The 19,569-nt window shown below is 42.9% G+C and overlaps 1 protein-coding gene across 5 annotated transcripts in view; it reads left to right on the top strand.

Moving 5' to 3' along the window:
- PLCH1 (phospholipase C eta 1) overlaps window positions 1-19,569 on the top strand; it is a 147,191-nt gene that overhangs the window by 109,639 nt on the left and 17,983 nt on the right. For 3 of the 5 annotated variants that reach the window (XM_035133663.3, XM_060274459.2, XM_035133658.3), the window contains 6 exons: window positions 3,917-4,024; window positions 8,422-8,583; window positions 12,768-12,836; window positions 15,596-15,690; window positions 16,315-16,415; window positions 19,284-19,463. In XM_035133663.3, the coding sequence (XP_034989554.3) occupies window positions 3,917-4,024; window positions 8,422-8,583; window positions 12,768-12,836; window positions 15,596-15,690; window positions 16,315-16,415; window positions 19,284-19,463 (715 nt within the window). The remainder of the gene's footprint in view (window positions 1-3,916; window positions 4,025-8,421; window positions 8,584-12,767; window positions 12,837-15,595; window positions 15,691-16,314; window positions 16,416-19,283; window positions 19,464-19,569) is intronic. The other 2 variants (XM_088669833.1, XM_088669832.1) reach the window with 2 other exon arrangements.

The following is a 19,569-nucleotide window of genomic DNA, read 5'->3' as shown; positions in this document are numbered from 1 at the left end:
AGCCCTGTGTCTGTATTGTATGTCACTGGACATTCAGAAACACTCATGCAGAGATAGAATCATAGAAACATGGGGATGGAAATGACCTTGCAGGCTATTTAGTTAAACACCCTACCCAATGATGGCAGAAAATCCAGAGCTAGGTGGCTGTGTTGCCTCTGCTTGAGGACTTGCAATGCGGGAAATCCCAGGCTCCCACTCCCAAATTGATTCAAGAGTTTCCCAAACTGGGGTTTCCAGCTGTTTTTCAACTACAATACCCATCACCCCTGGCAACTGGTCCTGCTAGCTAGGGATGATGGGAGTTGTAGTCCAAGAACAGCTGGAGACCCAAGTTAGGGAAACTCTGATCTAGCTGCTCTTACCATCAGAAACTTTCTCTTTCTTTCTGCTCAACTGAAGTCTACCGTAAGCCCATCAAATGTAGCCATAACCTCTGGGTCAATGGAGAATAAGTCACCTTCTAGGTCAGTGGTGGTTTTAAAAGAGGATTAGAGAAATCCATGAAGAATAAAGCTATTAATGGCTACCAACCCTGATGGTTATGTTCTGCCTTTGCCATTTCCTGGAAGGCACAGGAGGGGAGAGCTCTGCTGCTGCTGCCCCACCTTATTATATATATATATATATATATATATATATATATATATATATATATATATATATATGTGTGTGTGTGTGTGTGTGTGTGTGTGTGTGTGTGTGTGTGTGTGTATGTATATATATATTTACTTATTTGGTTTTTCAGATTAAAGATTTACAATCACATATCCAATATACAACATAAAAACAAGATTCCAAAGCATCTCCTGGACTTCCCTCCTCCCCTTTGTGGGTCCTATTGTTAATCATTTCCTCCTGCACCTCTTATGATAATCCAAATCTTTTACAACTTCATTATGCCCAAAATTCACCATTAAACCACAAGTGTTACTCTGATCGTACTAACGATTTTAGCTGTTTACAATGGTTTTTTTTAAGATAAATTATAAATTTCCCCCATTCCTGATTAAAATTCTGGTCTTCCTGATTTCTGATTCTTCTGGTCATTTTAGCCATTTTGGCATAAATGACTTACTGGTATACCTCGAATGGTTGCCATGTGGCTAAGAAGTGACCTTGAGCTCCTTGGAATAATGTGGGATAGAAATGTAATTTTTTAAAAAAGAAAAGCAATGTAATAAATAGTTTTTACAATAGCAAAATATGTGCTAATCAGCGATGAATTGCATGCAGACCCAAGCTTGGTGCAACTTTCGCAATTAGTACTGGATAAATGTGCTTCAGTTTGCAGTGTAATCCTAACCCTAGCTTACTAGGAAGTAAACCCTACTGAATTCAAAGAGGCTTACTCGCAGGTAAGTGGGACTAGGATCATAGCCTTTGCCTGTACTGAGCAACCCATAATTTAGCACAAGCCGCTTCATTTGTTTTGCATCCTTATTTGCAGCCAATCTTAACGATGCTTAAGATATTCTGATGTAATGCTTAATGAAAACGAATGGCTTAATGAAAATGAATGGTGCAGTGTTTTGTCTTCATTAGTGCCAGAGATGGCAGAGCTGAGTGTTTTTCCAGCTTGGAACTCAAAGAATTTAGGGTAGCCAGTGTGGTGCGCTCAGTATGCTATCAGACTCCATCACTGCTGGTCATTGGCCGTTCTGGCTGGGGCTGATGGCAGCTGGGATGCAGAAGCATCTGGGGGGGCACCCCATTGGCTCCTTCAGATATGAATAGCAAAGTAATGCAAAACATGTAGCGGGGAGAGCATCTTCTTTGTCATGGCTATGTAATAATGACAAGCTTGTACCAAACCACTGACACTTGCGTACTGTATTATATAAAGTGATATCGCACTACGCTAAGTGGAACCAGCATGATGCTCCACATTTGGAGCTTGCAGGCCTGTTCTGACCCATTAGTGTCTGAAAGACTCAAGATACTCATTTACAACTATGTCAGCAATCCTTAGTGTACATCTGTCAGAACCCAGGCTGAGCTTCTAATTTAGGGCTGCCCAGTAAACTTCGAAATAAATCTTCATCCTGTAGTTCCATTCTCTGTGGGTGACACAGTGCATAGCTCAGAATTAAAATTGAAATAGTGGCTAGGTTTTTAAAAGAAAAGAAAAGGAAGGGAGGGAGAGAGAGAGAGAGAGAGAGAGGGAGCGCTTCATGTTGAAAACATAGTAATTTCCTGAATGCACACCAGATCAGAAAGATATGCCAGCTGTATTCTGCAGGGATCACTGCAGGATCCAGCACTGTGTCCAAATATTTCAGAAATTCATTGCATGAAAGAGCAGAGTGTATGCATAATAACTGTGCAGGTCATTTGGATCCCTTCCAATTGGGATTCAGGCCTCATCATGGGACTGAAATTGCCTTGGTCACTCTGGTTGATGATCTGCGGTGGGCTAGGGACAAAGTTGAGAGCTGTTTCCTTGTTCTGCTGGATCTCTCAGCGGCTTTTGACACCATCGACCATGACATCCTTCTGGACCGTCTAGAGGGGTTGGGAGCTGGGGGCACTGTCATACAGTGGTTTCGCTCCTTCCTCCTGGGCCATGTTCAGAAAGTGGGGGGGGGATGAGTGTTCAGACCCCTGGGCTCTCACTTGTGGGGTGCCTCAGGGTTCTGTCCTCTCCCCCATGCTTTTTAACATCTACATGCGGCCCCTGGGAGAGATCATCAGGGGGTTTGGGCTGGGTGTTCATCAGTATGCGGATGATACCCAGCTCTACCTCTCTTTCAAATCAGAACCAGTGAAGGCGGTAAAGGTCTTGTGTGAGTGCCTGGAGGCTGTTGGAGGATGGATGGCAGCTAACAGATTGAGGTTGAATCCTGACAACACAGAAGTACTGTCTCCGGGGGACAGGAGGCGGGCAGGTGTGGAGGACTCCCTGGTCCAGAATGGGGTAACTGTGCCCCTGAAGGACCAGGTGCACAGCCTGGGACTCATTCTGGACTCACAGTTGTCCATGGGGGCGCAGGTCAATTCTGTGTCCAGGGCAGCTGTTTATCAGCTCCATCTGGTACTCAGGATGAGATCCTACCTGCCCACAGACTGTCTCACCAGAGTGATGCATTCTCTAATTCTCTAGTTATCTCTTGCTTGGTCTACTGCAATGACCTGGAAACTACAATTAATCCAGAATGCTGCAGCTAGACTGGTGACTGGGAGTGGCCGCCAAGACCATGTAACACCAGTCTTGAAAGACCTACATTGGCTCCCAGTACGTTTCCGAGCACAATTCAAAGTGTTGGTGCTGACCTTTAAAGCCCTAAATGGCCTCGGACCAGTATACCTGAATGAGTGTCTCCACCCCTATCGTTCTGCCCGGACACTGAGGTCCAGTGCTGAGGGCCTTCTGGTGGTTCCCTCGCTGTGAGAAGCCAAGTTACAGGGAACCAGGCAGAGGGCCTTCTCGGTAGTGGCACCCACCCTGTGGAACGCCCTCTCACCAGATGTCAAAGAGGAAAAAAACTACCAGACTTTTAGAAGACATCTGAAGGCAGCCCTGTTTAGGGAAGCTTTTAATGTTTAATAGATTATTGTATTTTAATATTCTGTTGGAAGCCGCCCAGAGTGGCTGGGGAAACCCAATAAATTATTATTATTATTATTATTATTATTATTATTATTATTATTATTATTCGAAACTTGGAGGGACCGCAAACAATTTGGAAGATTTCAAAGAACATTTTGCAACCCTGTGTGGGTGGTGCTATTTGAACATCAAAAGCAGACAGAATTATGTGATGCCTACATATTTTATAGAATCATCACAGAGGTCTTTAGATGACTTCAATATATTTTATCGTAAGGAAATATTTCTGCTGCATAATAAAGATGTCCTCGATTTGGCTTTCAAATGACCGTCGCAATTTTGTGATGTAATGCTCATTTTTTTCAGGGTAAAAAGCTCCCGTATAGTCTTGGAGCGGATGCTGAAGAAGGAGAGGTTTCTGATGAAGACAGCGCTGATGAAATTGAAGATGATTGCAAGTTAAAGGTTTCTTACGTAAGTGTGCTTAGCTACTTCTCTATAACGAATTTTCCAGCAGTTGCATAGAGCTGCATTTCACACATAGCTTAAGTTGAAATGTGCATTGCATGCGACATTTTCCCGTTCAAGGACCTGAACCATGTTTTAATAGCCCTACTCTCACTTGCCTGAGTACCGAGCTTCCCTGTGGTGAGGCTCCTTGCTGCTGAGGTGTGCTTCCGGGTACAAGAACTTCTTAGCCATACGTTGATATTCCCACTAACATAGATTTTAAGCTCCTTAAGGCAAGGGGCCTATATTTTATGAAACTCTGAAAAGTTTGATGTGTGTTGATGCTGCTGGGATAATGAGGATGATTAATCATGGCTTGGATCCAAATTGCCCTCTGGTGAAGAGAAAAGACTCCTTCTGTTGGTGGAAGGGATTTAGATCCAGCAGAGTCTCCTTCTGGGGGAAAGGGGGGAAAAAACACTGCAACACATCATACACCCTTCTGCACTGTTCTGTAGGTTCTCTCAATTCTCTAGAATTTTGAGAGACATAGGGAATTGGATTCTCATGAGAAGAGTTCCACATATGAGACACCACACACGCACACACACGCACACACACACAACTTATCACCAAGCTCAAAACCATGGAGGGACCTGGTTTGAACAGAGATATCGGATTCTTATCTCATTATACATGATAAGCGATCTTCAGCCATATCAACCCTTGCTTTTTCATGCAAAACCATTTGCAGTCGTTTGCGGTCATCAACAGCTATCAGTCAGTCAATCACCCATTTCCACCACCCTTCTGAGTGATCCCCCCTCCCCCTCCCCACCCCTCCCCACCCCTTCTCTACATAAGTGCCTGGAAACTTCCATTTCACTGTATCTGAAGAAGTGTGCATGCACACGAAAGCTCATACCAAAATAAAAACTTAGTTGGTCTTTAAGGTGCTACTGAAGGAATTTTTTTTATTTTACTTCAATCCAGACCAACACGGCTACCTACCTGTAAACACACACACACAGTAAAGGACCCCTGGATGGTTAAGTCCAGTCAAAGGCAACTATGGGGTGCTGCCCTCATCTTGCTTCAGGCCAAGGGACAGCTTTCCGGGTCATGTGGCCAGCATGACTAAACCACTTCTGCCGCACGGAGGAAACGCTGTTTTCCTTCCCGCCACAGCGGTACCTATTTATCTACTTGCACTGGCGTGCTTTTGAACTGCTAGGTTGGCAGAAGCTGGGACAGAACAACGGGAGCTCACACTGTCGCGCAGATTCAAACTGCCAGCCTTCTGATCGGCAAGCCCAAGAGTCTCAGTGGTTTAGACCACAGCGCTAGTGCTCTCTCTCTCTCTCTCTCTCTTTGTGTGTGTGTGTGTGTGTGTGTGTGTGTGTGTGTGTGTGTATCTCCCTCATTTCTCCACCATGTTGTACATTGACAGTTTGTTTCTTCTGTCTCCACTAGCTCTTCTTTCCTCTTGCTGTTTTTCATTTGTGTCTTGTCTGGAAGCGGGTTTTTTTTTAAAAAATAAAATCTTTTGCTCGGGGGCAATGCAGCAAGGCTGCTCAGTCATGAACAGATGGTTTGTTCCAGCTCAGAGGAGTTCATCCTTGACTGGCTCAAAATATTTCACATGCATTTATAATCTTTTACCAGTCTGGTAGGGAGTTGGTCCGTCTAGGCAACTGGCAAGGTGACTCCAGTGATTTGCAGGTCAGCATGTGACAGTGTGGATTTTGGTTTCTCATTCTCCACCTTGCCCACAGTGGAGCTCTTATGTTTACCAAGATGCCTGCAAAACGAGCTCTTTCCTGCCTGTTTCCTAATTTGCATCAGCTATTGGGACATAAACATTTTGCAAGCAGGCTGGGAATTGTTTTGCTGCTTTAGATATTACAGGGCCCCATCAGATTTGGTTCAGAGAGAGAGAGCAGCAGGTGCTCATAATACTGTTCCTCTCTTAAACACTTTTACCACAGGGTACTTCAAGATTATCCGCCACTCATACTGCAGCGTTGTCTTACATTTATGCATAAAAGGGACCAAATTGAAATCAGATGAACACATTAATACTTAACAGACATGAGGGAACCTTGAGAGCATTCCCATTTTGAAAAACCGTTTCCTAAATGGTTGTTTCAAATGGAGAAGCTCAGAATGCTGCACAACACTGGATCATCCCTTTTGTGCCCTCTGTGAGACTGTCTTCCGCAGAGAGATGATGATTTGTCTTTGGGTGCTCAAAGCACAAGGCAGAGAAAATGCACGCAGTGACCCAAGAAGTTATATCCCCTCAGTGCCACCTCTGCACAAACACATTGTATTTTCCTGTAGCAACAGCCCCAAAGCCACAGTGGAGACCAGGAAATGCCTCTTGGGGAACAAGATCGATGACTCAGAGCAGAGCTTTTAGTGTGGCTGTTCTGTGGAAGAGCATTCCTGTCAGAATACAACATGTGCCCACTGCCTGCACTTTCTGAAAACAATTGGAGGCATTTTAGACTTTCCTAGCTAGATAAATGGGTCTTTACCATGAGTATCTGTTATGTATGGTTATCATTTTGTTTTAAATGTATCTGCTGCCTTTGAATCATAGAACCCTAGAGTTGGAAGAGACCACAAGGGCCATCCAGTCCAACCCCCTGCCAAGCATTCCTGACAGATGGCTGTCAAGCCTCTGCTTAAAGACCTCCAAAGAAGGAGACTCCACCACACTCCTTGGGAGCCAATTTGTTTTTCTTTGTGTGCATCTCCTTGAGATGGTTGTTTAGAAGGCAATTAATAAATCAGTAGTGATGATAATAAAAATTATAATACCCAGCCAGAAGCAAGGGTGTGTTTGCTGCATCCCACTTTCTTGTCCTGCTGTAAAAAGGAACCCGGGTCACTGCCCACAGTTTCAAGTATAAAGCTGCTGAATATTTCAGGCTAACATTATGGAAAGCATCACATTTCCATTTCCTCTCTCTTGCACTCTCAGAATCTGCTGTAGAGGCTCCCCTAACCCTCTGGAGCTGACTGTGAGTTGCACACAGGGAAGTTCCTTGCACCTCCTGTAGCATCGGATACAGCACTCCGTTAATTTCATTTGTCTACTCAAACACCTACATAGTCATTGTAACGGTTTAGTTGAGTAGGAAATGGTGCTCAGTGTGTCATTGGCAACTAAGGAGAGGCCTTGCACATCACCTCTTGTGCTTCCCTGCTCTACGCATATGTATGGGGTGTCCATGAAGCCATCACATGACCGCTTTCCCCATAATAAGCTCTCTAAGCCACACTGGCTCTAGGTATATCTTAAGTATTTCTGAGGGATCCTCATGTTCATCAGTTTATTTCCAGGTAGTTTCGGTTGTGTTGTTCTAAAAAAGAGCTCATCTGTTTCGTCTCTGTGGTTGGGTTTTTCCCACCCCCACTCCCAATTTATGCATCTCATTTTAAAAAAAGTTATCTAGATGACACAGTAAAATAGATAGACTTAAAAGCAACATTGCAAACCCTTGCTGAAGCTAAGCCAGCAACAGATAAAATCCACCCATTAAATCCTATATAGACAGACACGAATTCACACTCCAACAACCAGTCCTACAGAAGTGACAGGTCTTACTGCTAAGATAACGTAGCCCAACCATCGGAAACCTGGTGGCCCAAAGATCTCTTGGACAACAGCTCTCATCCGCCTCGCCCAGTAGCTGGGTTTGTAGTCTAAAATTTATGGAGAGGCCTAGGTTAGTGAAGGGACGCGGGTGGCGCTGTGCTCTAAACCACAGGGCTTGCTGATCAGAAGGTCGGCGGTTCGAATCCCCACGACTGGATGAGCTCCCGTTGCTCGGTCCCTGCTCCTGCCAACCTAGCAGTTTCAAAGCACGTCAAGTGCAAGTAGATAAATAGGTACCTCTCCGGCGGGAAGGTAAACGGCGTTTCCGTGCGCTGCTCTGGTTCGCCAGAAGCGGCTTAGTCATGCTGGCCACATGTCCTGGAAGCTGTCTGCGGACAAACACCGACTCCCTCGGCCTATAGAGTGAGATGAGCGCGCAACCCCAGAGTCGTCTGCGACTGGATCTAACAGTCAGGGGTACCTTACCTCTGGGTTAGTGAAGGCTGACAGCCCGTTGAGTGAGGCAGTCCCCAAATTTGTAAGGGAAATACTGAGGGAGGATTGACTCTTTAGGGAAAGTGTCACTGGTTTTTATTGCCACCCCAGGAGTTCTAACAGGCAGAATATTAGAATGAAAAACCACCTTGAAGAGATTTCCCCCCCCTTTTTTACACAAATTCACTACTACTGCAAAGAACCTGTAGGGAGAATCAGTTTACTTGGGAGTGGAAACAACTACCCTGCTCTGTTTGCTTAAGAAAAGAAAAGAAAATTCCACTGAGCATTTTGCATTGGTCTGACTGATCTATTTCAGAGTAATGGCACCACTGAGCACCAGGTGGAATCTTTTATAAGGAAGAAACTTGAATCCTTGCTAAAGGAGTCTCAGATCAGGGACAAAGAAGACCCCGACAGCTTCACAGTGAGAGCACTCTTAAAAGCAACACACGAAGGTTTAAATGTAAACTTCAAACAGGTAAGATTTCTCTTTCTTCCCCTCCCCGTTTCTACTGAGTTCTTCTGTCTCTAGCATTGTTGAGATGAGGTTGGCATTCATTGCAAGTTTGCTGTGAGAAAGAAAAAGCCATGCTTTGTTTTATATAAGAAATGTGTCTCAGTGAAATTTGCAAAATGCATTGTGTAGGAGCTGCTTTTTAAAAAGAAGTTACTTTCCCACCTCCAAAAACAAAACAAAATAAGGAAGCAGCATACCTTTGTATTTATGTATGTATTTGCAAATAAAGATTTACAGTGGATGTTCTGGGTTCTGGGTGAGAATGATAGTTCCGCATTTGGTTCTTTTCTGGAAAATATGGGTTGCAGAAAATGCACCTGAATCACCTACAGTGTGACCTACCAGGATGTTTAGGAAAAACAGTAGCAGTGTTTTCCTTTAAGGAGGTATTTAATGTGTCTCATGGCTAATGGTATTGTGTGGAGTGACTTGCAGTTGATCTGCAGTTGTGCCAAACCATGGTTGTGCCAAACCATGATTTGTGCCAAATGTTGTGCCAATCCATGGCTTGGCATGGTGTCCATATCAGCAAATGGTAGTTTCAAGATGGTCTGCAGACCAATTGGTCTGAAGCAGATTTGCAAACCATTGTCTACACCAGTGTTTCCCAGCCTTGTGCCTCCAGATGTTTTGGGACTACAACTCCCATCATCCCTGGCTAGCAAGACCAGTGGTCAGGAATGATGGGAATTGTAGTCCGAAAACAGCTGGAGGCACAAGGTTGGGAAACACTGGTCTACACTAACTGTGATTTGCCATATCTGAATTAGGAAACCATAGTTAATGCCTATTGCTCTGCCTCAGAAATCTGCCTTGCCATAGAACTCAGCCAGATGGGCAGGGTATAAATAAATTATTATTACTATTATTATTATTATTATTATTATTATTATTATTCTGACAGGACTTTAAGTGAAAGCACACAAGTGTCTCTCAGCGGTGGTTCACTAAGCCTGCTTGAAAACACCCACAGCTTCACTTTCCAGGCTGCGCACAATCCACCATACAGTGGCTTGTATCCTCCACAACGGAATAACATTAAAATATGCTGACCAAAGACATAATAATGACAAGATTGTATGTGGCAGCTTAAAACCAAATTAGAATCTTATCTGCCCCACATCGCCACTCTCCCTGCCCTATCATACAGCTCGGGACTAAGTTATCGAGAGACTGCCTGATCCCTTGTAGCCCCAGTAGGTTCCAAAGAGATCAGAAACTTGATCTGTCTTGGAGCAGAGCTTTCAGTGTGGCTGCCCCTCTTCTGTGGAAGACCCTTGTCAGAATATGACAGGTGCCCACAATCTACACTTTCTAGAAACATCTGAAGACATCTTTTGTTCTGACAAGCTTGGCAAGCTGGATGAATAGGTCTCTGCCATTAGTGTTTCCTCTTACTTTTTAATTAATTTTCTGTTATTTTCTATCATGTTTTAACTGGTTTTTTTTAGCTGTTTCTATTGTATTGTGTAGATCAGGCATCCCCAAACTTCGGCCCTCCAGATGTTTTGGACTACAATTCCCATCATCCCTGACCAATGGTCCTGTTAGCTAGGGATCATGGGAGTTGTAGGCCAAAACATCTGGAGGGCCGCAGTTTGGAGATGCCTGGTGTAGATCGCCTTGAGACATATATGTGGAAGGTGATTGATTGATTGATTGATTGATAGTATCGCCATCTTAGACTGTATAATCATCCACCATAGGTACTGTGCGACACACACACACACACACCCCAATAAAATTTGTCTCAAGAAGAAGGTCAAGAAACGTTTTATCATCAACCTAAATAAATATAGCATTAAAAAAAGCAATGAATGGCGGAAGCTTTTCTAAAAGAGATTGGGAAACCATTTGGGAAATCATTCACAACCTATAGTTAGTCTTTTCGAAGCAACTTTGAAAATGTGTGCTAAATGTTTGATTCTCATACCTTTCAAAGTTCTAAAAACTATCCTGCAGGGTCATGTTAAAAATATTTTTCTCTGTTGGAGGCACAGACCTTTAAGGGACAGAATCTTTTCATATAAAGGGGAATATTTCCTTTGACTGTCAAAAAGTCAGTATGTCTTCTATTCTCTGATGCCAGCAGCTAACATTCCTTTCTTAGCCCTAAGAGTTCGGCTCAAAGACTCTCGTCAGCGACTTTTAAATAAAGAAATATATAGTTGGACACCAAGTGCCAGCTTTCCCCTCTGTTCTTCCCATGCCCACTCATGGCTTCTCCCAAAGACTCCTGGGAACTGTTGTTTGTTAAGGATGCTGAGAGTTCTTGGGAGACCCCTATTCTCCTCACAGAGCTACAATCCCTCTCTCTTTGCAGGGAACTCTTTATCCTCACAATATCCCTGTGAGGTTAGATTCGCCTGAGAGGCTTTGAGTGGCCCAAGGTCACCCAGTCAGCTCCATGGCTGAATGGAAATTTGTACCCTTTTCTTCAAGGGGTTGTCTGTCAGATGAATTGCTACACCACACTGGGTTTTCTTTTTATTACTGCAGCAGGGACATAAACATCAAAACCAATCACAGAGCAAAACAATCCAATAAAACCGGTTAGTGAAAACAAGCAGCCAAATAAATGGGCAAAGACCTTTGCCATTTGGTGGAAGACCACTACATGGAGCCCAGCAAGCCTAGGTCAAGCTAGGGATTGTGGGAATGTTGTGGATAGTAGGAGAGGATATATTGATTAAATACTATCATTCCTCACTCACGCTAGTGAGCTAGTAGCAGAGCACATTCCCTTGTACATTGCAGGAAGCTAGTTGATGGATTCGTGAGAATCATTTGAGTTAAGCAACCCATTCTGGCTTGTCCCAATTAGATTGTTCCTGGTAAATCCCCTTTAGTTCCCTCTTAAAAACAATAACAACACAACAGTCTTCTTTTAAAAGTAATGATAAGGTTTACTTACATTCAGTTCACAGTATGATCCTGAAGGCAGGCTTTATCTTGTAGTTACAGTTACAGAAAGAAGTGTGGGTTCATCCTCTGTGAGGGATGAGCCCATGTGCTGTTGGCTGAGAGCCAGCAGACGGCAAAAGGCAAAATGGAGAGAAGGGATCAAGAGAATCAAGAGGAGGATGCTCCAGACCAGGTGTGATAGGAATTCCTCCTGGCTGGAGCAACATTCCCCTGCGTGTCCACTCTGGGCAAACAGGAAATGTTGTATTTGACTGCTTCAGTGATGCTACATCCCACAGGGATGAGTAATGTCCCCGGAAGAGGAAAGTGAAAGTGATGCCTAATGTTAAATAGCCATCATTTGCTAGTGCATATGAAGAGGAAGGGGTGGAAGAGCTGTGAGTGAACTATGCTCTCCCCCCTGCATGTGTCAAAGAGATACCCCAGGGTGTATCCTGCATCCTCAACTAGAAATACATCTCTGGAAAAGTAGGTTTGAGTTTGTCGAGCTTGACTAGCCAAAAAAAGAAAAGAAAGGAGAAGCCATTCCTTGTCCTTCACAAAAAAGCTAATGGAAAATACATTTCTGCCACAGGCCGTGCATTTATGTAACTGGAAGGTTTTGTGCTGTGAATAGTTGAGGCAATGTATTTTGGTGCCTCTTTTCAGCTCTTCAAAGAGATAAAGGGATGTGATGTTCTGACAGCAACACTGGGTCCTGCCACACATCATCAAACTGATGACCCAGGGGATCTCTCTTACAGCAAACCTCAGGTGGCTTAGCAAACATCAGTTCTCTCTCTGTCACTTTGGGTTGTGTGTGTGTGTTATTTTTTATTCCCTGTTTATCTACAGGTTTCGGAAGTGTGAGGTTTGATATGTTTGTTCACTTGGATCACACTTTCATTTTTGATTCCTCTTAAGTCGATTCTTCTTTTTCCTCTCTTTATTTGGGCACTAGATATCTGCTTCATTTGCATTCCTGCAACCCCTTCAAATAACTTAATTATTGGGAGTACAGACACAAGCTAAATATTACAGTCTGTGCTGATATATATAATATTTAGCTTATATTCTGTGATGAGAGTTCTGGTCCAAAACATGAGGTGAGCCCCAGTTTGGGGAAGGCAGATTTTCACATATAGTCCCATTCTTCTGGGAGCAAATACAATAGATGCGTTTACTAAAAAAAAACACCAGTTCCTCGGTCATTGGATTCTTTGCTTATTTTGCTTCCATAGAACTCGGATGTAAAAGATACTGGCAAGAAATCCCACAGTAGACTAATGAGCAATTTTGGTAAACACAAGGTAAGCAGAGCTAAAACTTCCACCTACGTTTTGCAGAGTTATTATTATTATTATTATTTTATTTCCAGAGCAGCTTCTGTGTACGTGGTGCTTTACATAGAACAGGTATGACAAGTCCCAACCTCCAAGGGGCTTGCAATCTGAAACAGTCATAGGGAAACAGCAGAGGAAGCTGGGGGAAATGGAGGCACTGGTCGGCAAGAATAGGCAGTTCTTATTTTTATATTTATGTCCCACATATCCTCTAAGGATCTCTTCCTCTTTTGACCTCACAACAACCCTGCAAGGTAGGTTAAGCTGAGAGAATGTGACTGGTCCAAGGTCAGCCATGATATAATTGGATCCCTCGCATGGCACAGAATCAAGAAAAGAGCCTTGATTCTCAAATATCTAGTCCAGGCATCCCCAAACTTCGGCCCTCCAGATGTTTTGAACTTCAATCCCCATCATCCCTGACCACTGGTCCTGTTAGCTAGGGATCATGGGAATTGTAGGCCAAAACATCTGGAGGGCCGCAGTTTGGGGATGCCTGATCTAGTCCAGCATTCTTTTTCCACAGTAGCCAGCCAGGCAGCTTATACAAAGCCTGCAAGCAAGACTTAAGTACAGGATCCCTCTCCTATTCATGACCCCCAGCTTTGATTCACCAGTTCTTTCTGCAGGTAGTAAGGCCAATGGAAAACATAATTTATTTCTTTAAACTTTAGCTGGCAGTACATGCTTTTACACACACACACACACACACACACACACACACACTCCTATATGTAGCTTCTTTGGTTTTCAAGGAACTGAAAAAGGACAATTAATGAGCTGTTATTCATTTAATTCGCAGATGCGTCCCACAACTTCCAGCTCATATTTGCTAATGGGGACCATTGACAATTGAAATTCCCAGCACACTGATGAGAGAACAAATGTTGTACAGTAGAATGCGTATGAGAGAAATCAGCCTCTGGAGAACTTACAATTACTCACTACTTTGAAGACTGCAAAATATTTCAGTAATGCAACAATTCCAGCTAATTAATCTAATTAGGCTTGCCCTAATTTTTTTTCATGTCTGCATGAAAAACAGAATGAATATTCTCCTTAATGACCACTGCGGAAATTGATTGACTTTCTGCACTTCTGGCAATAAGAGATATTTAGTGATGCTGTACTGGAAGCGTTCTCCCTTTGAATTTAAAAATTTAAAAGTCTGCTGATTTGAATGAATTTCACAAAAATCCATTTAGCTCATATGTATTTCTTTAGAAGAATTGTACCCCTGTATGTGGGAGGGTTTTGATATATTCCCCTTTAGATGTTGGCATTGCATTTTGCTGGACATCCCCGCTGGCATCCTTCACCAGTCGCATACTTTTTCTTTGACCTTCCCATGCCACTCATTCAATAATGAAATACTGACGTTTCAGGGTCGACAGAGAAATAGACTCATGGGGAGAAAAATGCCTGGGTTGTTTTCCTCTTTCTTCCTTTCCTTCCTTCAAAATACATTGCTGTCTGCGAAAGTAGGTATAAAATGATTGTGGTAATGGGTTTCAGCACTCTGCATAACTCTCCCACCGCTCCCCATAAAAGAATCTTAAATTATGCAAGTTTGAGGACTTTATAGAAACCTAGTTTTCTGTAAACTGGCTGCTCTTTTGTAAGCAGTTTACAATTGCTGTTACAACTGAAGTTTTGTTCAGTTCTCTCACCTTTTGGTATGTCCCTAGCAGGCAGTAAGGTGGTTTGCCATCAAATTCAATGGAAGAGCTCATTCTTTCTCAATCAAATAACCAATTATTTCCCAGTCAAATCAACAGGACTTACCAGCTATTAATCTTGGCTGGAGCAAAACCTTTGTTAATTGAACATAACTCTTGGCAATAGTGCTCAGGGCACTGTCTACTAAGCAGTAGCTCAGTGACAAGAGTACATGAATTTGCATGCCAAATGTTCCAGGTTCAATCCCTGATCCTTCCATTTAAAATGCTCAAGGGAGTAAAGAGTGAGGGAAATCTCCTTTTGGGACCCTGGGAAGCTCCTGTTAGCCTGAGGCTGAATTCACATGGCAGCTTATTCTATTTTCACGTCATTTCCCCAACTCTTCATTTCTGTATTCTGTTTGAGCTTTCACACAACATAAAAGCCACACCCAGAAATATAGTGGAATTTAGCAAAAGTTGAGGACAGTGGTGCCTCGCAAGACAAATTTAATTCGTTCCGTGAGTCAATTCGTTTTGCGGAAAATTCGTCTTGTGAATCCCATAGGAATGCACTGAATTATTATTTTTTTGCCCATAGGAACGCATTAATTGAATTTCAATGCATTCCTATGGGAAACCACGATTCGCTAGACGAATTTTTCACAAAACAAATTTGTCTTGCGAGGCAACCTCCGATTGCAAAACCCATTCATCTAGAGAAAAATTCGTCTAGCAGGGCATTCGTCTAGCGAGGTACCACTGTACTTGTTTCTGGTGGGCAGGTGGGGGTGGGGGAACAAACTTGTTTGCAGATAACACAGAAATGAGCACTAAACCTGTTCTGTATTCCACTTTATTTCTGGAAGTGGCTTTTACACCATGTGAAATCTCAATCAGAAAGCAGAAATTAACAGTTAGGGAAACATTGTGAAAATGGGGAGGTAAAAATGGGGGTGGGGTGGGGACTTCAGTGCGAATGCAGCCTGAGCAGACCACACTGTAAATGAATGGTAACTTTCTAATAGTTCGCCACACTGTTAAATCAGATGTTGTTTTCTCAATCAGAAGGCGGCAAAACCAAGGCCCAAATCTCATAGCACATCTGATGATGAAGATTCTCAACAAAATTGTTCTGGGAAGGAACCTGGACAGCTATACAGGTAAGTGATTGTCACTTTCCCCCAGCCATTCTACTACCAAATCAAGCAGTCTGCAAATATACAATTTCCCCGGAATGTAACAGACGTTAGCTTTTTAGAGTGAATAAAGCAATACTAGGTGTTTGTGTGTGAGGACATATGCAATTTTTAGATGAAAACAGGCAGAACCAAAAATACCGCCTGTCTAAACTCATTATGCTACTGAATGTAATAAACAAAGCATATATTTGCTGCTGATCCAAAACTCCCTCTTCCTATTGTCCTGCACATCTTGCCTTCATTTAATAAGAGAAGTCATTTCTATCTAGAATCTGCTACTTCTGTTGGAGAGATGTATCTGGAAGGCATATCTGTATGAAGGATGGGTTGGGGGGTGGAGAGGCAGAGGTAGGGTTAAAAAATGAATTGGAGTTTTAGAAATGGCCTCACCTCTTGGCCACCTTATTTCTTTCCTCTGTTTGGTTGTCTTTTATTTTGTAGCGTGCCTTCTAGTCAAGTAATAACTGTTCTTGTTTAAGAAAAGGCGTTGGATTCGTCTGGGCTTAGTAGTAGGATAGAGAGAGAAGCTGACAAATCTATCCACTTTCCTTAGAAAAAAAATCCCCCTCTTTTACCATTATTCAGCAGGTTGGGTCGGCGGAGAAAAACGATGAAGCTGTGTCGCGATCTTTCTGATTTAGTGGTGTACACCAATTCTGTAGCAGCTCAAGACATAGTTGATGATGGTAAGGCTGTGGGTGAATACTGGGGCACATCCTTTTCCTGCTGTCAAATATATTATTTGCTCCTGTATAAGGAAGTAGCAGGGGGTGCCTGGCACTGGCTAGTAATTCAAAGAAACAAGCAAAGATTTTTAAATGGATAGAGTAATTTGTGAGTTTGGGGACACAGCGTTTGCAAAAAAAAATGCTGAAAACTACCTCCTCCTCCTCCTAGGGAAACCTCGTTCCTAACTGCCACACCAAATTAGGCGGAATTACACCCAAGTCACATTTGGGCCTGCCATCTTGATTCAAAATGGTGCCTGGTGTCCAAATGTAGATGAAGACCACTGCCCCCCCCCCTCAGGAACCCTTGTGCCGAGTATGGCAACAATATCTCAACCCATAAAGGAGAGACAGACAAGCAGGCAAACGGCTTCCCCAAATATATAGTAGATGAGCATGTGGGAATTTCTCCTGTTTAAGTTGAGGTGAATATGAGTCATTTGATATTGCCACTATGCTGTTGCACAAATCTTATTGATTTGTGATCCTTCTGTAGGTTTCGAGGTTATAACAATGGGAACTTAGTGGGGGAAGGGTGTGGGTTTAGGTGCTTTGTGCATTGCAATGGCACCCTTCTTACTTTTGAGCTTAAAAGGTGATGCTCAAGTGCCATTTGAGGCAATTCCCAAACATACACCTGGTTCATGCAAAAACCCAGCCCGCTTTGGTAGTATGAGTTTCTCAGTCCCTTCCTTCCTTTCCAGCTTGGCTCCTGCCTCTTCTGCCCCTTCCTGTTTTATGGGCTTATCCCACCCGCTTGCAGTGGCTTCCCTCTTCCTCCACTGGCACAGTTGCATTACAAAACAGGATTGCTGTTCTCATCTTCCTCAGAATCGAAAGCTGTGACAAGTGGTGTCGCTGGTGTCGCCTTCAACATGTAAAAGTGACATGTTCTTTCCACCGAAAGCAGCCTCCAGTGTATGACAAGTGACAAGCTTCTGCTTAGGGATAGACTTTAATTAAGAGGATCTGTCCCGTTATAAGCATTATCTGTGGGGGAAGAAGAGGTTTTAAACTCCAGGGGTAGTTTTTGTGCTCGGTGTGCAGAGAGACACCTTTCTTGATTCAAGCACATTTCAGCCAAGGTTGGCATGTCAAATGCAGATTGGGGTGAAATCACTGCATATTCTTGATGAGCATCTTCAGAGAAGTAGTCAAAATCGAGCTGGAAACATGCTGACAGCTCTTTCATGGAACAATCCCACCTAGTGAAAATAGTTGGAGTATTCTGAATTACACAGTGGGAATTTCTTGATTCTTTAATTAGGGCTATGTGTCTCCTGCATTTTTTTATTTTTTTTTTTAAGTTTGGTTACAAGCACAACAGAAACATCAAGCCTGAGAGTGGATAAATAATTTGGTATCCTTTCCCTGCCCTACAAAAAAAGGGACGTGAGCCAATCCTAGATAAACATGATTCCAGTGAGAGAGTTAAATCCATGCTTAGTTCTTTCTCAGCTGAAATTATAACCCATATTTCTAGTCCTCATGGTTGCAAAATTAGGCTTCAAGTTGAGTCTGCTTCATCTGGTAAACCTCAGAAGTGTGAGGAAGGACGAAGGTATAAGAGTATTCTGGCCCCTTCCCTGTCATTTCAGCAAATATTACAAATGTGTTTAATTTTATTATTATTTCAACAGGCCATGAAATTGACTGGTTTTTTTTTCTGTTGCAGAATTTGTTATCTTTATTCAAAATTATGAACACATCTTTTTGATACTGAGACCGTTTTCTTCCAGAAATGCCTTGAGAAATTTGGTCCTGTCCATTTCTGAATTCTCCACGCGTGCTTAATATATATTCAACTCAGGAAAGCCTGTTTGAATGCAGTGCTTTGCAAAGAATAGCACTTGTGGTCCTCCTCCCACCTCAACATGCTCACCATCTGAATATTAGACCTTCTCCATTTAGATAAACAAGTTTTGTATTTGAACATCTTGGAGGAACTAGTCATGGCACTGAACATGTGTTCTGTTTGATAATGCAATTGTAGATATGGTTCGAAAATGCCAACTTGAATGGTTATGTATATGAAACTAAACTTATTTCAATGCCCATTATATTTGGTGATTGAGGCTATAGCAAACAGCCACTTTGTAAGAAAAGGGGGGAGTATTTGATCATGCTGCCTTGGTAAATGGCGGCTGTGTTCCCTTCCCATACCCATAGACTTCATTTGCTCTCACTGAAAGCATAACATAGCATGGCACCATTACATTTGCAGGATGACCCTGACTGGCTGAGATGACTTCTTTTTTCCTTTTTCCATTAGTTATTCATTACCAAAAAATAAAATAAAAATAGCTATTTGTTACAAATGAATCCTTTCCACTTGCAGAGCTTTAAATAGTTAAGTCAAACATGCTCCTTTTGCCAAGTCAAGAAAGTGTGTTTCGGGCTGGTCTCTCACTCAGAATTTAAAGTAGTCAAGAAAGGTGAAGGTGTCGGTCCTTCTCCTGTTTCTGAAATTGAGTTTTCACCTTCATTGTCAGGAAAATATTTCTCAATGAGGCCCAGGGCAGCTCAGTAGACAAAGGTGTTCTCACGAGTCTGGAGGGCTTTGATTTTCTCCAGGCTCCTGAGCTCTTCCACCAATAGAAAGTGTTTCAAGTATAAAGTGGCACTGAAGCCACAGATCAGAGGAAATAACAGCTGTTTTAAAATGCACACTTAGAGGGGAGGGGAGGCTTTGGGCATAACTCCTCAAAAGCACATTTATTTCCAAATTGTCCTCAGGCAAACGTATGTGCGTTTGTGTGTGTGTACACACAACACATGTAGTGTCATATCTTCTTTTCCTTGGTTATTTTCCTTTTCAACATGTAGGATCTGTGGGGAATGTATTATCCTTCAGCGAGTCGAGAGCACACCAGGTGGTGCAGCAGAAGGCCGAGCAGTTTATGCTTTATAACCAGAAGCAGCTCACCAGAATCTACCCATCTGCATATCGGATTGACTCCAGCAACTTCAACCCTTTGGCGTATTGGAACGTGGGCTGCCAGCTAGGTGAGTGCTGCAGTGTACATGTGCAAGGTATATGCGCACAATGCCCAGGTGCCTATTGATCTACTTTCAACCGATTTTTTTTCAGATGTCTCCTATCCCAGCTGCC

This window comes from Zootoca vivipara, chromosome 5, assembly GCF_965207765.1.
Source record: "Zootoca vivipara chromosome 5, rZooViv2.hap1.1, whole genome shotgun sequence".
Taxonomy (NCBI): Eukaryota; Metazoa; Chordata; class Lepidosauria; order Squamata; family Lacertidae; genus Zootoca; species Zootoca vivipara.
Note: the sequence above shows the minus strand (reverse complement) of the source record. Positions and strands in the feature narration are given on the sequence as shown.